We start from the raw sequence: 19508 nt of genomic DNA on the forward strand, positions 1-19508 counted from the left end.
TTACGTTTTAATCGGCCATTTTTAAATAAAATCACGATTTCTTAAAAGATAGCCACATAATTCATCTTTAAGATGAGCCCAGAAAGAAGTCTATATCTTTATTTTTCTGGAAGATATGAATTTTTAACATTGGGGAACGGCAATTTTAAGATAGGATTGGGGATAAGAGGCTTCAACGCAGGTAACACGGCAATTTTAAGATAGGATTGTATGAAATTTTTAACAAGTCAAAATTAAATTACTGCTACACAAAATTATCTATCTATATATTAAATTATTGATATACCGATTTATCAAACTTATTCTTTTTTTATATACATAGATATATATAAATATTTAATAATAGTAAAAATAATTTTTTCTTTCACAGTTATGGTACCCGTTTCATCCACGGTAATCCCATTGCCCGTGTACAAAGTAGGCTATGGTTTAGGCTTCGTATCAAAGGATAAGAAGACCCAATCGTCATTTAAACCGGAAGGTGGCATAAAATTGATTACGAGTAAGTGCAGCTTAAATATTATATTACGAAATTTTCTTTTCGCGATAAATTCTCCTTTTCGTAACTTTCTCTTTTCATATCAGCGATGATATAATCGTGATGCGGATAACAATTAGCCAGTATGTATAACCTGAATTGTAAAATATCTTACTGTAAATGTTACAGGAATAGCGCGCACATAGTTGCACGAAAACTAGTTCTTTTATATAATTCATGTAAGCGATTTTCAACATTACCATTATAATGTTGTTTTCTTTTTCTAGTCAACAAGGTCCAAGAAAAGAAGATTTAAATACAAAATATAAATGTTCTAAATTATGTGAAATAATATTTGTCGCGGAGGCGCACATCTTCGAAGAGAACAGAATTAGAAACTTGTGCGTTGTACTCGTACTATTGTATCACATCATCTTTTCTGCAAGTATGCACTTGTTTTTGTTAAGTTAAGCTAATTAAGAAGCTCGACACCAAAAAATGTACTTCTATAAATGTTAGTTAATTATTTATATGATGGAAACTAAAATTTGTCTTTAAGATATCAAATAAAAAGTAGAGTTACATATCGTATGTACGAAGTTTTTTACTTTTATATATATCTACTTTACTAATTACGGTCTAAGATGTTTAAATGTTTATTTAAAAGATAAAGGATAATGCGAAACATTTATTTTTTATAAATCTGATGTTAATATGTAATTAACTTAACATATTTGCGATAAGTATCATAATAATGAGAGAAGAATACAAGAATCTCAACTATTTTTACATAAAAAAAAATTTTATTATAACTGAGTTTTGTAACTTATAATTTAATAAAAAAAAGTTTAATTTCTTGTATTTCTGTAATGAATTATGAAGAAACATCCATGTTATCCTCAGCTGAAGCAGCTAAAACAATTAATTATTTAAATTTTAGCCACGTATAAACCACATATAAATTATATAAATATAAAAACTATGACTTACAAAATTCGTTGAACATAAAATCATCTTGATATTCCTTGAGAAATTGCGTAGATCTATTTTCATCGAGAAATAGAGAGTAGACACGTTTCACATCCTCGATACTGACCTAAACACAATTTAAAACATTACAATAGTATCAAACGCATTTATGCAATAGATCGTATCGCTTGTCCCACTTACTTCTGTAGTTTTTCTTCGACGACTAACAAGAGAAGCCGTCGTAATTAACTGTATCGCGTATCTCAGCGACGTTTCCAAAGCAATCCTAGTCAGCACGGTCAGAGCATCATCGGCCATTTCGCAGTCTTCTTCCTCACATCTTATTTTCAAAATTTCCTTCAACTCCTTTTCTTGGTATGGACTCGTTGGAACGATAATCATACGATCCAATAAATCAATTGGAATGCCATGAGGGCTCTTGTAATTAGTCCCTCTAATTCTTGTGATACCTAAAATTAGTAATTGTAGATTGTTAAATAGAAGTTAATCAGCAGCAATATCAATATAGTAGAAAATTCGCGAATTTGTACCTCTATTTGTTGCCATAATTACAACTGGAGCCATTTCATTTTCCAATGCTCGATTTAGAAATGAGAAACATTCGATATCCAACATATGTACTTCATCGATAAAAAGTACACCTGGAACTATTTCTGCCTTGCCTTCTTCCCGCCATTCCGCAACTTTAGCGTTTATTTGATCTCGTACTTCCGATTTTATCTCTCCAGTATCTCCGGAAAATAGTGCCAAAAATCCATGCGTTCTACTGTTTATCACATCAACTTCATGCAATGTCACGGTGTGCACGACTTCCTTGCGTTTCTGCAATTCGCCTTCTGGACACTGTACAAAACGTGTTTGCGAGCCTGTCGCATCGTAATCTCGAGCTCTGGTGAAGGACCGTCCAAGTCTATTGATCTTTCCCGTGGCTTTGTCAATCGTTATAACATCACCAGCTTGTACCTAAAAATGATACATAATCGTAATTCAAAGTCAAACACAGATAATGTAATCTATTTAATATATAAATATACTAACTTTTTCTTTCATTAAGCAATCAATCATTTTATTCCCTAAATCATAAATTGTTTCCATCTCAGTTGTTTTTAATGTCAATTTGCCGACTTTCACTCCAATTCCAGTTGCCGGCCTGTCAACTTGAATCTCTACTACTTCACCCTCTATTATCTCTGTCTCTTCTTTAATTCTGACTCCGATAGACTTCCTGATAGCCTGAGTCAAGGCCTCTGTTTTACTCATTTCTAAAGAATAAATTTCAGAACCAGCCATTGATGTGAAAGGAGTATCCGCACCCAAAGCTTGTGCCATTCCCATAGCAATGGCAGTTTTTCCTGTGCCAGGTTGTCCAGCCAATAAAATAGCACGACCTGCTATTTTGCTCTCCTTAATCATCTCCAGGATAACGCCGGCAGCTCGACGTGCCATGAGCTGCCCAACCATACCTTGGGAAACCTAATATAGTAACAAATTTTTATTTTTATCATATCGTTTATAGTTAATAAATTTATTAATTCTACAAAAAAAATGCATAATATTCACATTGCGGGGCTCTAGACTATCATTCAATCCTAAACCTCTAATATGGGAATGAGCACCAATACGCTCTATCTTGGTGATCTCACGAACTTCTTGGACATTAGTAACAACCTGAAATAAAAAATAATAATTAGACGCACAATGGGTGTTTTAATATCTGTATATTGCAATTCATAAATATTTGGAATAGATCAAACATTTGGTTGCTATGCCAACTGATGTAAGGCACAAAATTATATTAAATATTTATACTTTCTCTTATAAAAGTAATAAGATGCTTTTATAAAAAAATAATTATATACAAACGGTATACATGCATAATGCAAAAAACATATGAACAAACCTATATATATATATATATAATTTTAAGAAAGGTATAGGTTAATCGCGGCGTCATAGATAAAAGTAAATGGTTTTTGATGTAATAACATCATAGAGTTATAAGAGAAAATTATTTTAAATTTAGACAAATATATTTGACAAATATAATTAAATAAAAAATCTTACCGCCATGCTTAATAATAATATTGTTTCTCAAACCACGCAAAATGTGCTGAAACCGTTGAATTTCTGACTCTTCTTCTTTTACTATGCCCTATGGCGTCCGCTCCCACGAGGAGCTATACAGCCTGATACCAACAGCGCAGATGTAAGTCACTAGGAGAGGTTATATAGTGATTTGTAGGAACTTCAGATATAGCTGCGTTCGCAAACGTCACTCGACTGCTCCGAGAGTGACGTCACCCTTAGGCCCGGAGTATAAGAAGAGTAGACCAATGAGAATCTTATATGTAAATCAGTATGGCGACTTTATGCTGGCTGCTCATTGGTCCAGCGGTCTTATGTTTAGTTTATGCTTTATATCATATATTTCATGTGTTCCCGGCTCAAGACAAAAGCAATAAAAAAATTGGTAAGGATGAATTAATTAATTTGTATGCTGATTGAATTTTGTTTGTGATTAACAGGTGATTAATGACGTAATCAAAAATTTGTATAGGTTCTTCGTAATCGAAACCGTAAAGGCGGAAGTCATGCCGGCGGAAGTAGCGGCTACGGCCAAAGCGGATGTCATCGCCCAAGAGAGAGTAATGGCGTCCGCATCGAGCGCACGGTGTTCTCGCGGTTTGTCTGTTACGCCAGGAATTGAACGTTGAAGTGATTGGCTCGGCCTCATCTCTCGTCGTTTTCATCGAGAGCACTCTCCGTAGTCTAAGCTCGACCGTGTTTATCTGCAAACGAAGCTTGCAAATATCTCGACACAAAACGATAACGAGGATCCGTGAAAGCGTGGCGGCTGAACTGCTGGTGGTTGTGTATGTTCTTCTGCACGTCATCAATGGAAAGAACACGACTTTAAGTTTCGAAACGTTTCTTGACTCGATGCGGTAATTCCGATTGTCGATTCCACCTGATCGATGATGAACTGAGAATTTTTGGAATCGCACGTTTCATCCTACACCGTTGTACCTGTCCTGTGCTACATGGAGTAACGTGACGTGTACATATCATTTTCGTCTCTCCTCGATCATGTCTTGCTCGATTCGTGGAATTAATTATTCCATTTATAATTACGATTGAAAAAACTATATATTCTATCAATAAGAATTTAATTTTTATAATTGAGTCAATACATAACTTATTAGAAGAATGCTGATGTAGATTCTTCTCGAAAGCATCTTTTTCCACAGAAATCATATACATACAACTATAAATGAAAATTAAGCTACCGGAATGGCTTTAATCAATAGTAAAATAAATTAATGAATGCAATGTGTACGATTATATGAATATTGTTTAATAACCTTCCAATTAATTGTTAATTTAATTATTTTATCAGATACTTATAGTTTAAATAGAATTGATTGTTGAGAAATAAATTGAATTGTTAACCAATGATTTTATTTATTATACTTTAAAAGGAAATTAAGAATTTTTTAATAATATGATATAATTAATATCATAAATAAATTTAATTTCTTGTTTGGCTTAACATCCTCTTAATATCCTCTTAAACTTTTTTAGTATTACAGTTTATTTTATATAAAGATTAATATTTTTTACAGGGTCCTTTACCAGAATGGATTCGACTGATCATAGGGCTGTTACTGTCATGAAATATATCTGACCCTTGTTGTCCATTTAAGTTGGACAACGTTTAATTCAAATTAATTATCTATTTATATTCTCTTATAATGTCTGCAAATACTCAATTTGCGAATCCGCCGCCAGCTGTAAGCTTACCTAACATGTCTGTGCCACCACCCACGACTCCAAATTTGTCGGCACCACCACCAAATTTAACCACTATAAACACCTCGGGAAGTTATCAGCATCGATATGCAAACCATAGAGAGAGCAATCGCGGTTTCTTCAAACCATTTAGACCTTATCACGCTCCAAAAATTGTCGCTGGAGGACAGGATACTCTGCAAGATGAATTTGATGGCAAGAGGCTTAGGAAATCCGTTATGCGAAAGACTGTCGATTATAACTCCGCCATCATTAAAAGCTTAGAAGTAAGTAACAAATCTCATTGGAGATTTATTAAAATAATGTTGTCCGAGATTGTATCCAAATTTTTGAATTTTACAGAATCGAGTATGGCAGCGGGACTATAGGGATCGTCGCGCACTTCAGCCAGATGTAATATATTATCCCGATTTACTCCCTCCACCAAGTTATATTGACAATCCAATAAATGCAGTTACCACGAGGTTCGTAAAAACGGCTACCAATAAAATGCGTTGTCCGATTTTTTGTATGGCTTGGACACCCGAAGGTAGGCGTCTCGTCACTGGCGCTTCGAGTGGAGAATTCACTTTGTGGAATGGCCTTACTTTCAATTTCGAAACTATTCTGCAGGTATATTTTGTGTTATATATATGTAATTTATAGAATTAATATCTAACTTGAATTGGGTTTATGGCTCAAAGGCAATTGAAAAGCAATGATTCTTCTTTGTATATATAAAACAATTTTGAACCTTATTTTGTCACATCAAGATATTCCGAGAGATAGAAACTTTACGATTGTAATTGCATATTTTAGCTCTAAATATCTTACAAGTGTCTTAAAATGTAGAAATTATTTTGTAAAGGATAATTTATTTTTATATTTTCTTATATTTATTTTTATTATTGTATACTGTAACACTTATGACTTTAAGAAAAAGCTCTGACGTGAGAAATTAATGCATCTGTTTAGGCACATGACAGCCCGGTCAGGACAATGGTGTGGTCACACAATGAAAGCTGGATGGTAACAGGGGACCACGCGGGCTACGTAAAATATTGGCAGAGCAACATGAACAATGTGAAGATGTTTCAAGCGCACAAAGAAGCGATTAGAGGACTCAGGTATATCATCCACCACACTAGTCCTTACGTCTCTTGCGTCACTGTTGCCGATGATCGGTCCATCCTTGCCGTAGTTAGGATATCGGACGTGACTCTTCTTCTCTTCCTTTTCTGGTTTTGTGCCGCTTCTGGCAAAGCAATAGTGATTCTTGTATGGGTACACAGGTGATTTTAACAAGTTTCAATATAAAACATCAGAAAGAGTATAATCCGCCATAAAGCATGGAATGAACCGTGTTCGTGAAAAACGCTGATCGTTAAATGTCTCGGTCAAATTCTTTAAAAAATTTTGATATCTTTTGCCGAATTATTAAAAGATTTTCGGAAAAAAATGGAATAGCTTCTAATTATGTAAAATATTTTCAACATATTGTGGAGGGCGGGGGGAGGGGGGCAAAATATTTTTAAAGCAATAAATTTAAAAATAAATTCAATAAAATTTGCAAAACTATAATATATATTTTTATCGCATTTTTATTCGCGATGTAGAAATCAATACACAAGGACAGTGTAAATTTTTTGCGTACATTATATGCGCGTATTGACATAATTTATGATTTGTACTTAAAGAGTCCTAGGGACCTAACTCTCAATCAACTAACTATTCCGTATAGTATCGATAATGCGCTCATCACACGTCAAAGTGGCACAAATTTTAATTAAGTTATAATACTATTAGGTCCTTATGGCTCTCGTTTTAAGCTGTTTATGTGGCTAGATTATTTATTCGGCAAAGAGATGTATGCTTTAGATAAATAAAAGAGAAAAAAATATATATATATATATATGGCAATACCTAGTCGAGATTCCCATATAATGATAAATAAAAGATGGAATATCCTGTGTCCTTCTTTATATTGTTTAAGTTTCAATAAAGTTAAATAAAGATATTATTGTTGCATGGCTATGAAAATAAAATATTTTATCTTTAGTTTTATGTGTCACTTGTGCCCTTTCGCAGACGAGAGAGAGAGCGAGAGAGAGAGAGAGAGAGAGAGAGAGCGTAACAGACAAATATAAGGCATAATTCATGTACACTTCGGACATTTTTTTGTGCAATAAACGTTAAATTTTGAAAAAAGATTGCTCTTAATACATCACTCGGTGGTCATGTGGCATCAAAAATCAATCTTAGTTTTACCAAGATGAAACTCTTTCATTACTTGACAAATGGGATTTTATTTGAGTGCCAGATATGACTGTCGCGGATGGTTTTTTGTTTATTTACAATACATATTTATACATATAAAGATTCCTTTTTTATTACTGATCTCTGTCTACTCCTCACAATGATGTATTCGTAAGATTCGGCTATGTGTTCTCTACTACGTTTGTTTCGTCTCAAATTAAAATTCGAGAATATACTATACTTATGTGTGCACTGCTCTGTGTACAGGTTTGCTTGCATTTCTTTCCTGTCTTTTCGCGCGTATATCGCTTTCAATATCAACAATAAACACAAGGAGAATCATCAAAGGAAAGTTACAAACTAATATAAAATGGCAATTTAATGTGCATTTTCTATTATAATTTACATGTACTCAACTACATTTTTTATCGTGATTTGAAATATATTACGCTGAACAAAAATAAATAAATCGACCCAGTTAGAGCATATTAGAAAAGATTTTTTTTTTAACGCCTGTATAGCCATAATTTAAAGAACTTTTAAAGAAATCCACAAAGAAATTGTCGATGATTTGATTTTGTTTTTTCACATATGCATACATGTATCAACATTGCATGCGATAATTCTAATATATATAATGAGGAATCAGTAATAAATGTAGGCAATTGTATGCTTAACTCGATGTTAAAGATTAGCGAGTAACAATGTCCGTAAGGTGTATCATGTTTTTCATACCATTTCTCTTCATAATATATGATAACTGTTTTACTACTCTTTCTTATTAGACTTTTTTTTGCTTTGCTATAACAAAATGATTTAATTTTTTTGTAAAAGGAATTTTAATAAAAATTCGTAAAGACAGTAATTGTATTTATTTTCTTAGTCATTTCATGATATTAAACTATTGTTTGATTTCTTACTTTTTAAACTGATTATATATGTATATCAATTTTCAGTACGTCGCAATGTAATATTATAATAAACGGTTAATATTTTTTTAGTATTCTGTAAATCGTCTAATAAACTGCTCAAGCTTCTTTATGATTTTATGATTATCTTATGATTTTTCATTCTGGATATGATATTGGCAAATATTAATACAATTTTTTATTACATATGACAACGTTGTTCAAATGTAACTTGATTTTTTTTTTGAATGGGTAGTTTCAGTCCAACGGATCACAAGTTGGCAACTTGCAGTGACGACGGAACTGTTAGAATTTGGGACTTTCTTCGCTGTCACGAGGAACGAATTCTCAGGGGTATATACATTTTTTATTTCATTTATTAATGTTATATAAAATTTATTGTTTTCTTTATCTATTTATTCTATCATTGAAATAGTTAATTTTGACATATATATATTTTTCACTCTTTATAAATTATATGTTTATATTTATTAGGTATATTTCTATTCTTGTTTATATATAATATTATATATATATATATATATATATATATGATATATTCGGTTTAAAAAAAAAATTTATTTTATCATTAAAAACAAGTGATAATAATACTTATATAGTGATAGTAATACTTATTTTTTACAATTTTTTACGTTATTCTATTTTATGCTGTCTTTATCAAATAAGAAATTACATACATTACATATTGGACACAGTATTTTATAATATTCTTTCTACAGGTCATGGCGCGGATGTCAAGTGCGTGCATTGGCATCCACAAAAGAGTCTAGTCATTTCTGGTAGTAAAGACAATCAGCAACCAGTGAAACTTTGGGATCCGAAGACTGGACAATCTCTGGCAACTCTGCATGCACATAAGTCGACCGTGATGGATGTCAAGTGGAATGAAAACGGTAATTGGTTGGTAACCGCATCAAGAGATCATCTCTTAAAACTTTTCGACCTCAGGAATCTTAGTCAAGAAGTTCAGACTTTCCGTGGCCATAAAAAGGAGGCGTCTAGCGTCGCGTGGCATCCAAGCCACGAAGGTCTCTTTTGTAGTGGTGGTAGCGACGGCGCCATACTCTTCTGGCATGTTGGGTACATATTATTGTTTTCGTTTGTGATTTTGCCTCTGATTCTACTTATATGACTGCTGTTTTTCTTAATATTGAATTGACTACATTTGTAGTTAATCTGTTTTATCTTGAATTTCAGAGCGGATAAGGAAGTGGGAGCGATAGAACAAGCGCACGATAGCATAGTTTGGACATTAGCTTGGCATCCATTGGGACATATCTTGTGTTCTGGTAGCAATGATCACACCTCTAAGTTTTGGACGCGTAACAGACCGGGAGATCTGATGAGAGACAAGTACAATCTCAATACATTACCGGCAGGTTCGGCCGGTATTGATGATCACGAAATTGGTATTGAACATTTTCATAAAATTATTTTAACAACGTGATATAAAAATTTAATATAATTATTCTTTACTCTAAACAATATCTTATTTCGTTTCATTTTCCTTAGCTGATGAAGCAGCGGTAATACCTGGTATGGGACCAGAGGATAGAATCAACGCAGATTGTGAATCCGAGGATAAAAACGGCGGAATCCCGGGCCTGGATTTAGATCATGCAGTGGATGAGGGCAAGAAATTCGCCAACAAGAAAGTTCCATACAGTAAACCAATACCGCGAAATTTCCAAGCACAGTGGAACGAAATGGAAGCCGAGGATATTGAGCAAGTCGAAGCACTTAATGCGTTCGTCAATCAATTAATAGAGACAACGCCAGGTGCCGTGCCACTAAATGAAGTTACGCCCAACGCCATTATATTATACGGGAAAATGATTCCAGTGGAAGGTAAGTGGCAGTTATATTTTAGTGAAATGTAATCCAATATAAGTCTTAAGGAGTCTCACATCGGTCTTAGTTTAAAAAAAATGTGCAATTAGATATTAAACTCAATCGTATTTTTTAGCTGGCACCAAACTGGCAGAGGCAATCAGTAAAGGAACTGATGCTATAAACAAATTAGTATTCTCTGGTGAAATAGAAGAATTACGGGATGTGGTAGGTCCACCGGACAACGTAGACGAGGCCGAAGAGTTTTTGCAGGACGACGGCGAGATTGATTATTCTAAAGTGCCCGACATAGATTTACCGCCACCTTTGCCTAGCTCGAAATTCGCACAGAATCCGGAGCTGTTGAAAACGCTGAATCGCGGCGGTAAGCGCAAGTTCGATCAGCTGATCGGCTGGAGCGATGGTGGAGCAAGCGATCGTATCTCGAAAATGCACCAACCGGTCTTCGGTGGCGTGATTACGGAGGACTCGCAGTCCAGCGACACTGATTTGAGATTCGGCATTGGCAAGTCGAATCCTCTCGCGGAGAGCAATTCCTTCCACAGCGGTCAGGATGAAGATCATAGAAGAGGCGGTTTTCATCTTGATCTAACGAGAAGTGGCAATCGCGGCGATGAGGATCTCAGGTTCAACATATCCGCCGGTCCTGGCAGACCCGGTTCACGCAACGAGTACGATTTGCGTGGCAACAATTTCGCGGACAAGGATTTTCGCAACATCAGCAATTTCCTGTCGTCCAAGTCTTTGGACGATGATGACGACGACGATGATGATTACGACGAACGGGAACATGATAATGCTGGCGGTCGTTGGGACGACGAGAAGGCCGATGGATCGCGCAGCAAACTGCTGGACAGCGCATTCGCCGGCAACAGTTTCGATAAACGCGACAACGGCATAGCAATGGGCATGGGTAACAGTATGCATGGTCATATGGCTGGCATGCCCCATCTGCCAAATCATCATAATATGCAAAACATTAATCCCAACATGCCACCACCGATACCGAGCCTAGTGCCGCATCCCAACATGCCACAGCATCCTGGCATGCAGGGTAAACCGCCGCATCCTGGTATGCCCGGTATAGACGGCCCGATGCCACCACATATGATGCCGCATCATCCAAACATGCATCCGGGCTTTGGGCCCAATGGGCCGCCGCCCGGTGGTTTCGGGCCCAATTTTCGACCGCCGCCCAATGGTAATTTCGGCCCGAATCACTTTAGACCGAGTCCGATGTTGCCATTCGGACCGAATCAGGGCCCGCCGCCATTCGGCAATAGTTTTCAAGGACCGCCCAACTTCCGCGGTCCAAACGTCGCCCCGATGAACTTTGATCGACCAGGTTTCGGACCCAATTTCCGTGGCCAAAATCCACAAGGTCAATTGAACAATTTTAATTCCAACTTTGGCAACTTTGGCAAAAACGGACCCAATCGCGGCATGAGTCGTGGCGGTAACGACAGTATGGGCAGGAGCGGCTTTAGTAATCGCGGCAGAGGACGTGATAACGATCAATCGAGGGGAGGAAGGGGAAGAGACAATTATTGAAAAGATTTCTCAGAACAATGATGTGCGTGATTATCGACAATGTTCTTATGCCTCGGTCTTGCATGAACTGTTCAGTGGAACTTGGGCTGTATGAGATAATGTGCCGGCGTCCTCGAATAATCGATCGTAAACTCTCTTACATGAGGCATGAAAATACCTTGTATTCATGCGATATATATATCGTGAAAAAATATGAATATATTTTCTCTTTTTTTTTTTACGATTCGCCTAATGAGCTAAAGATCGGGCACTCTAGATTTACACGGGTCGATTGTAAAGAGGGTAATTAATTAAACTTTCTTTAAGAGAGAAAGAATTAAGAACGAATCGCTAATTCAGATTTGGATTTATTCTGGATTGAGTTGACTTGTGGTGCAGTATGCCAACAGTTTTTTTTTTTTTGAGATAGACAAAATTGTAATATAATGTATTAGGGATCGACAACACGAATATTATTCCGATAGAAACTGTTCACAAGCTGCCTTGCGAGGAAATTCTTGTTCCATATGTGTCGACAAATGCGCGTTAATTACGTCGGATGACGCATAATCTCGGAAGAGATTAAGCATGAATGTATGGATTGACTTTGTGTCCGCTGTTTGTCGTCCGAAGGATGTGAGAGTGCCGCGGAACAGTCTATCTATTATTAATAAAACGGAATAACATAAAACATCCTTCGTTTCTGCCCTATTTTCGCATGTATAATACTATACATTAAACGCAATAACGAACTCAATTGGGATAACCATGACATAAAGGAAAAAAAAGCATTTTTCAACGGTTTAAAAAGGTTTACAAGTTTTTAAATAGCAAGTAAATGAATTTTTGGAGCAAAAGCATTGTCAGCAAAAATTGTAAATTTTATATTTATAAATTTATTATAAAGTTGCCGATTTACAGCTTATATATTGTGATATTATTCCTTGCTATTAATTTGAAAGCTTGTAATATTTCTCTTAGTACATTTTATACATATCTGTTGGATTATAAATTATAATTTAACAATTATGTAACAATTACATTTATTGTTGAAAACTATTCTAATGTCACAATTATCCCGATTGAATTTATATCGATTTTCTCTGATCTTGTAAAATACGCAAATGTAATAATAATATTAATAATTCAGCGAGTATATCGAATCATAATGAAATAAAAAAAAAAAAACTGACAATGAAAGAAAACGGATTGCATCAGAAATCGAAACTATAATGATTCACCGAATTTAAGAGTTTCATACTACAAATAGGTTCATGTTTTTATAGTTGCACATAAAAAGTTAGGAAACATTTTGCCGTATATCAATTTTATATATACTGACTACCTAATTTGATTTGTTTCGATCTCTGATTCTCTGAATTAGATGGTTCTCGTTAGGGACGTGATAAAATGTAACATGATATATACATCGATTTATTTCAAGAAATATACACATTTTGCGTTATTTATTAATCGATTCGATCAATAAATTGCTTTCAATTTTAAATAACAACTGATTGAGAGAATTTTAATTCTTTTTTGTAAGCGGTGGAGCTACAACACATCATGGTCGCTTGACCCGCTTCTTCGACTGTGAGGTTATGTTTCACAAAACGTAACCTTAAAGTTGTTCAAGTCGCGCACGCAGAGTCACATGCTACTTTGGCAAAAAATAATTATCTAACAGAGATCATGGGCAAGAAAGACAAAGGAGGAGCTGGTAATTTAGGAAAATCCTTAATCAGGGATCGATTTGGATCGAAGAAAATTAAGAGGAACAACAATGAGCCGTCTATGGTAAAAACAATGAATTTATTTGAACTTCCTTGTAACCTTTTCGTACGAGTGCCACTTGTATCCTTGGCAAGCGTGGGCTGAATTGAAATTAATATTATAAAAGTATCTCATAAACGATGCAATTTGAAAATTTGCGTTCGTGTTTACATTTTTAATCATGTATTATGACAAACTTGTTCCGATGTTCATCGAAAACTTTACCAGATAAATCTGCTATCGATAATATATATTTGTTAATTACTAAGTCGTTGACAGTTGTTTTATATTGTATATAATTGTGAAAATATAAATTTTTTCTTTTCTCCCTTTTTACGTAGCTTCATACGACTGAGATGAATGACGGTTACGATTGGGGTCGACTCAACTTGCAGTCGGTTACAGAGGAGAGCTCATTTCAAGAGTTTCTGTCTACCGCTGAACTCGCAGGGACTGAGTTTAATGCGGAGAAATTAAATATTAAATTTGTCAATCCGAATAGTGGTGGCTTGCTCTCGAAGAACGAAAAGCAGAAAGTGTTGGAAACACAAGAAAGAAACAAGGGCCTCATTAAGATACCTAGAAGACCCAAATGGAACAGTTGCACAAACGCCCAGGAACTGCACACTCTTGAGAAAGAGGCGTTCTTGGAATGGAGACGCCATTTAGCCATGCTGCAAGAAGTCCAAGGATTGATATTGACACCTTACGAGAGAAATTTAGAGTTTTGGCGACAATTGTGGAGAGTCATAGAACATAGCGATGTGATTGTACAAATTGTAGATGCACGTAATCCATTGCTATTTCGCTGCGAAGATTTGGAGCGTTATGTTAAAGAGATAAATCCCGATAAATTAAATATGATTCTTCTCAACAAGGCGGACTTGTTAACGGACGAGCAGAGAGAGGCATGGGCAAAATATTTTACCGACATAAATGTGCAGGTGGCTTTTTTTTCAGCTACGTTAGCAGTAGAAAAACAGCGGATACAGGAAGAGGATGAAGAAAAAGAAGAAGATGATGAAGCAAGAGGTGAAAATGACGATGATCATTTTGATAAAAAGGATGAAGATAGTACCGACGAGTGGAACTCGGAATTTGCTTCAGAATCGGAATATGAAAGCGCGGAGGATAGTATCGTTGACAGTAATATATGTACTATACCTTATATAGAAAGTGATAATAATAAACAAATAGAAGCTCAATGTGCAATGGAGAACTTAAAAATTTCTACGACAGTCTCAGAAAAGAAAACAAAAAAAGTAGTTAATTCATCGAAATTATTAAACAGGAACGATCTTGTGGAGTTATTTAAAACAATTTATACCGATGATAAAACCTACACAAATGGAGTGACAACGATTGGTTTGGTAGGATATCCGAACGTTGGAAAAAGTTCCACCATCAATGCTCTACTCATGGACAAAAAAGTTTCTGTGTCCGCCACACCGGGCAAAACTAAGCACTTTCAAACGTTGTATTTAGACAAGAATTTATTATTATGTGACTGTCCAGGTTTGGTGATGCCAAGCTTTGTTTGTACAAAAGCGGAGATGATCTTGAATGGCATACTGTCGATCGATCAGATGCGAGATCATGTACCGGCAATTACGTTGCTGGCTACATTAATACCTAGGTATATTCTAGAGGACCTGTATGGCTTCATGTTACCTGCACCACCCGAGGGAGAAGACTCGAATCGCGTACCAACCGCAGAGGAACTTCTGAATGCGTATGGTTGTATGTAGTCTGTTTAAACTATATAACGTTCAAAAGTACTGAAATTAAAATGTAAAAGACCTGTGCTCTAATTGTATATTTATAATATCGCATTGTTGTACATATAAATTATTTTTGTTTACATTTACTTATAATAATTATAACGTATATTTCTATATAAATTGATATCATATTTTTTTTTTGCAGATAATAGAGGTTTTATGACGCAGAATGGTCAACCGGATAATCCACGTTCAGCCAGATACATTTTGAAAGATTTCGTTAACGGTAGATTGCTATACTGCGTTGCGCCGCCGACGTTCGACCAAGAGCGCTTTCACACATTCCCGCCGCGACGTCGCAATATATCTGCGAACAGACATGTACCACCCCGAACGATTCGCGTAAACGAGGGATGTCGGACAACGACCAAAGACGTGGATCGAAATTTCTTCCAGGACAAACATGATATCAAACCTAGACCTGTAAAACTGCAAAACTCTACAAAGTAATCAGTCAAAATGTTGGCTTTATTTAAACAGTCACTCATAATATTGCGATAATAATCATATGACCTATTAAAATGTTTGAATTCTAATCGAGTGACTCTTTTGTCATACATGATTGAAGTATATGTACATTATATGTATAATTAGAACGTCTCATATTTTTATATATAAAATTCACTTAACTGGTACAATTAATTTTCAGGCACGCGGGATCAACGGTTAGTTTGACAGAATCGATCGACGATCATTCGGACAGAATCAAAAAACCATGGAAAATAGTGAATAAACACGTTAATAAGAATAAACGTGAAAAGGCCCGAAGGTTATATGCTCATCTTGACCAACATTGAATACAAAATGTGCAAAAAAAATCATTGTTTTGTATTTTTTTAATCTATAACAGCTATGCGATATAGCTGTATCATTGTATATGTAGATATATATATATATATGTATAACAACTCTGCAACATTCAAATATACATATATTCGTATGTTGCAGATTTATATTCAGATGTAATTGTGCATGATACGTGTATATATATGCTAAAATATTAGTGTTTTATATTTTATTCTCTGCATTTACTCTTTATTCTCAATCTCCTTTCATTCCAATATCTATTGAGATATCCAGTTCTCAATATCTTTTCGTTTTACGTTTAAAAATTCATGTTCTACAGACCGTGTTTAATCATGACATGATGTGAATCTTGTAATCAACTACAATATCAACTTTAACAGCGGACCATATCAGTTAGATTCCATGGGAATAACCGTTAAGTAGGAAGCACAAGCGGATTTCTCCGTTCGAGTCACACAATTTAGTCCACTCAATTCGGTGGATAAATATACATATATATACGCGCAGTAAATAATACATAATTTAACTTCCTTATAAATAAATTTTAAATTCGACGAACACCAAATTCCTGATAATTTACGTGTCGGCGACGGATTTTCAGTAAAATAATACAGTGTGTAATATTGTTCTTGCAAACTTGGACTCAAATTCGTGGAGTAGTTCATCTATATCATTGTCTAAGTCTTCGCTATTCGCCAACTAAAACACAAAGAGAACATTTATATATTGTAAAATTGAAATATGCAATCAAAATGTAAAAAAATATGTAAAAATATATATATAATACCACTGTCACTAGTTCGCATATAAGAAACGATCCTACTGTAGCCTCTTCGTGATTATCCTGAATGTCGATATTGATCAGATGCACAGGCTGATTATCTTCTTTAGTTCTAGATTCCATACATTCGATTACTTGATCATACACTCGTTCTTCACACGTAATTAGAATATCGAACTTATCCTTGGACAATTGAAACCGTTCCGGCCTAGGCTTTATCCGACGGTTCCGATCTAACATATGTAGTAGACCATTTTGCGTATAACTGTATTAATCGTTAAGGGATAAATATTATACAAGAACATAGCACTAGACAGAGAGGAAACATTATTTATTTAGATTTAATCAATAACTCTGTAGTGGAATATTACAAAAATAACAAATAAAATAGATTTATATTTTTAATATTTTATATATATATATTAGAAAAATATCGAGAAGTTTATTTGTATGCAAAGGATACTATTGCTTGTCTTTCATCAATAGATCATTGTAAATCTCATCATACGAAGTTCCAAAGTCGTAGATGTTGGGGCGATCTGGTGCAGTACCTGGTAGTTTGACCTTGTCTCCTGTCCCAAATGATTTCACATTAAATCCCTTTTTGCTGAAACAATCAATATTCTCAAATGATACTCTGCATTTATCGTGCAACAACCTTCATTTCAACTATTAAATACTAGAATTTCCTGGAAACTTTTTCAAGAAAAGTTCTTTGATCTTGTCGAAGACTCAAAGCAGTCAAAGCAAATTTACGTCTCGCTACAGAATATTTCAGGAGACATTTATACAATCTTAGAAAAGAAAATTGTACTTTGCAAAAGAATTAAGTACACGGAGGCTATAATTGTTGGATTAATTGGATTTTAACAGGTTAATCATCGCGAGTTGACTGCACGACCCGGTTACCTTAGAAACGCGTGCGCCTCCATACTCCTGTTCATGTTACTGGAGCATATTACGGCTACGCTGATGGAATTTGGAGCCGGCATCCTTCCGCGCGTTCTATCAACGATAACGTAAAAGCCGTGATAGAGTCGTGTTATGTATTGTCTAATCCAAAGATAATCTCACGTTTGAAGGTTATGTTGAAAAGTTACAAAGGATGCATCTGATACGCGACGTACAAATTTTTTGTGTGAGTGTAATTTATTCTCTTTTATCTGAATCGGAGCGTAATGGAGGCGCAGTGCAGCCCGAGCGAACGTTAATCGTTCCCCACGGCGAGATAAAATACTTCTACCGGTTAGAAGTAATTACGGAAATCCTAAACCGCAGTCACGATCCACGATCTCTCAGAAGTCTCAGGATTTTTTGCTCCGTCGATAGAGACGATAAACATATATTCTTTGGCGTCATCTGTCAACAAATATTCTAATTAATATATATATACATATGTGACATCGTAGCTGATGCTGAAAAGATCCGTTACCGACAATACGCTGAAGATAAAGAAACTGCACTTCTTTCCGCTTTATCAGCCGCGGTGTATAGACATGTCGTTCGTTAACGACATCTATGAATAAGTACAGGTACACGATGCACAACTGAAACGAACTCTTCTTCAGTGACAAAGAAACACCTTCCGAATCTTCCGAATAAATCAGCTGTCTGCAATGGTCTTATAAAATGCGCTGTTACGTTTAGATTGATCAATCCATGGATATTTAATTTATCGATATAACAACAAGATAAAATAAGTATTAATTATGCGTCTATATAATACATTATAAAACGAATATTTAATTAATTATTATTTTACGAGTAAAATTTTCCCTTTCCTTGATGTGCATCTTTGAGACAATTATATAGTAGGTATATGAAATATGTTAAATCTCTTCAAATAGCGAGTCTTCTATCACGTAATCACTATTGATATATGTATGTATGTATAATATACATATCAATATATCTAATGATGATTATTGGTGCGACAATTATCAGTGGTCACTGCAGGTTACTGACTTTCCAAAACAGTCACGTGGTCCACGTTTAGTTCAAACTTCAAGCGGTATATGTAAATGTAATTTGAAGGTACGTTTGGTTTGGACGCACACGCGGACGGAAGTTCTTCGAAAAGTATTTCATCTTATCGCGTGAACGAGATTCTTCGAAAAGTGCTTCGTGTCCATAAATGTGCTCATTCATCGTACTGTTCGCTGAGAAACAACGCGGTCATTCGGAAAGCGCCCAAAGTCTCTGCATCCTGGTGAGTAAAGTTGACGTGTGTATTTGCCGATGAGGTAAGAGGTTATATGCATTCGCCGCGTTTGTTGTGTGTGCTTTAATTACTTTTCAAATGCCATCCTCAGTCCTCACTAAGTTTAATTCCCGAGATTTGACAAAAAGTGATTATCGATATAATATTGAATAATAATCGCATTGATATATATATGGAAATGAGATATTTGATAAAAATATACAAATATATTAGACAATGTAAAACGACGTTTACAAGATAGCTGCAGTTTAAATGACGAGAAACTATATATAACAGATTGTCTATTGTGTACTACATCAAGATTGAGAAGAATTTTTAAGGT

The 19508-nt window shown here is 35.2% G+C and overlaps 6 protein-coding genes across 9 annotated transcripts in view; 4 read left to right on the forward strand and 2 right to left on the reverse strand.

Annotated features, from left to right (window-relative positions):
• LOC105456421 overlaps positions 1-1073 on the forward strand; it is a 3750-nt gene extending 2677 nt beyond the window's left edge. The window contains exons 2-3 of one of the 2 annotated variants that reach the window (XM_011700428.1): positions 371-502; positions 586-759. In XM_011700428.1, the coding sequence (XP_011698730.1) occupies positions 371-502; positions 586-596 (143 nt within the window). In that variant the 3' untranslated portion in view covers positions 597-759. The other variant, XM_011700426.1, reaches the window with a different exon arrangement.
• An 83-nt stretch (positions 1074-1156) lies between these two features.
• On the reverse strand, positions 1157-3644 carry LOC105456420 (ruvB-like 2). 2 transcript variants are annotated; one of them, XM_011700424.1, is made up of 7 exons: positions 3533-3644; positions 3029-3136; positions 2507-2941; positions 1999-2431; positions 1649-1917; positions 1469-1574; positions 1157-1390 (listed from the first exon to the last, which is right to left on the reverse strand). In XM_011700424.1, exons 1-7 carry the CDS (start codon positions 3536-3538, stop codon positions 1353-1355), a joined length of 1395 nt encoding a protein of 464 aa, XP_011698726.1. In that variant the 5' UTR covers positions 3539-3644; the 3' UTR covers positions 1157-1352. The 2 variants fall into 2 exon arrangements, with proteins under 2 accessions (XP_011698726.1, XP_011698727.1); XM_011700425.1 differs by lacking the exon at positions 3533-3644 and adding an exon at positions 3223-3360.
• Positions 3645-4101: 457 nt separating this feature from the next.
• On the forward strand, positions 4102-13242 carry LOC105456426. The gene is made up of 9 exons (XM_011700440.1): positions 4102-4526; positions 5092-5544; positions 5621-5890; positions 6233-6384; positions 8678-8775; positions 9162-9522; positions 9640-9851; positions 9955-10290; positions 10409-13242. Exons 2-9 carry the CDS (start codon positions 5221-5223, stop codon positions 11842-11844), a joined length of 3189 nt encoding a protein of 1062 aa, XP_011698742.1. The 5' UTR covers positions 4102-4526; positions 5092-5220; the 3' UTR covers positions 11845-13242.
• Positions 13243-13299: 57 nt separating this feature from the next.
• On the forward strand, positions 13300-16395 carry LOC105456425 (large subunit GTPase 1 homolog). The gene is made up of 4 exons (XM_011700439.1): positions 13300-13620; positions 13938-15336; positions 15523-15823; positions 16027-16395. The coding sequence occupies exons 1-4, from the start codon at positions 13516-13518 to the stop codon at positions 16172-16174; spliced, it is 1953 nt and encodes a 650-aa protein (XP_011698741.1). The 5' UTR covers positions 13300-13515; the 3' UTR covers positions 16175-16395.
• LOC105456424 (RNA polymerase II subunit A C-terminal domain phosphatase SSU72) lies at positions 16209-18302 on the reverse strand. Its single transcript, XM_011700438.1, has 4 exons — positions 17875-18302; positions 17429-17572; positions 16972-17230; positions 16209-16883 (listed from the first exon to the last, which is right to left on the reverse strand). Exons 1-4 carry the CDS (start codon positions 17955-17957, stop codon positions 16782-16784), a joined length of 588 nt encoding a protein of 195 aa, XP_011698740.1. The 5' UTR covers positions 17958-18302; the 3' UTR covers positions 16209-16781.
• Positions 18303-18801: 499 nt separating this feature from the next.
• The window catches only part of LOC105456427, a 33406-nt gene continuing 32699 nt past the window's right edge, over positions 18802-19508 (forward strand). For both annotated transcript variants that reach the window (XM_011700445.1, XM_011700449.1), the window contains exon 1: positions 18802-19174. The gene's annotated coding sequence lies outside the window, so the exon portion shown is untranslated. The remainder of the gene's footprint in view (positions 19175-19508) is intronic.

The sequence above is a fragment of the Wasmannia auropunctata genome, unplaced genomic scaffold (genome assembly GCF_000956235.1).
Source record: "Wasmannia auropunctata unplaced genomic scaffold, wasmannia.A_1.0 LD335681.1, whole genome shotgun sequence".
In the NCBI taxonomy this organism is placed as follows: domain Eukaryota; kingdom Metazoa; phylum Arthropoda; class Insecta; order Hymenoptera; family Formicidae; genus Wasmannia; species Wasmannia auropunctata.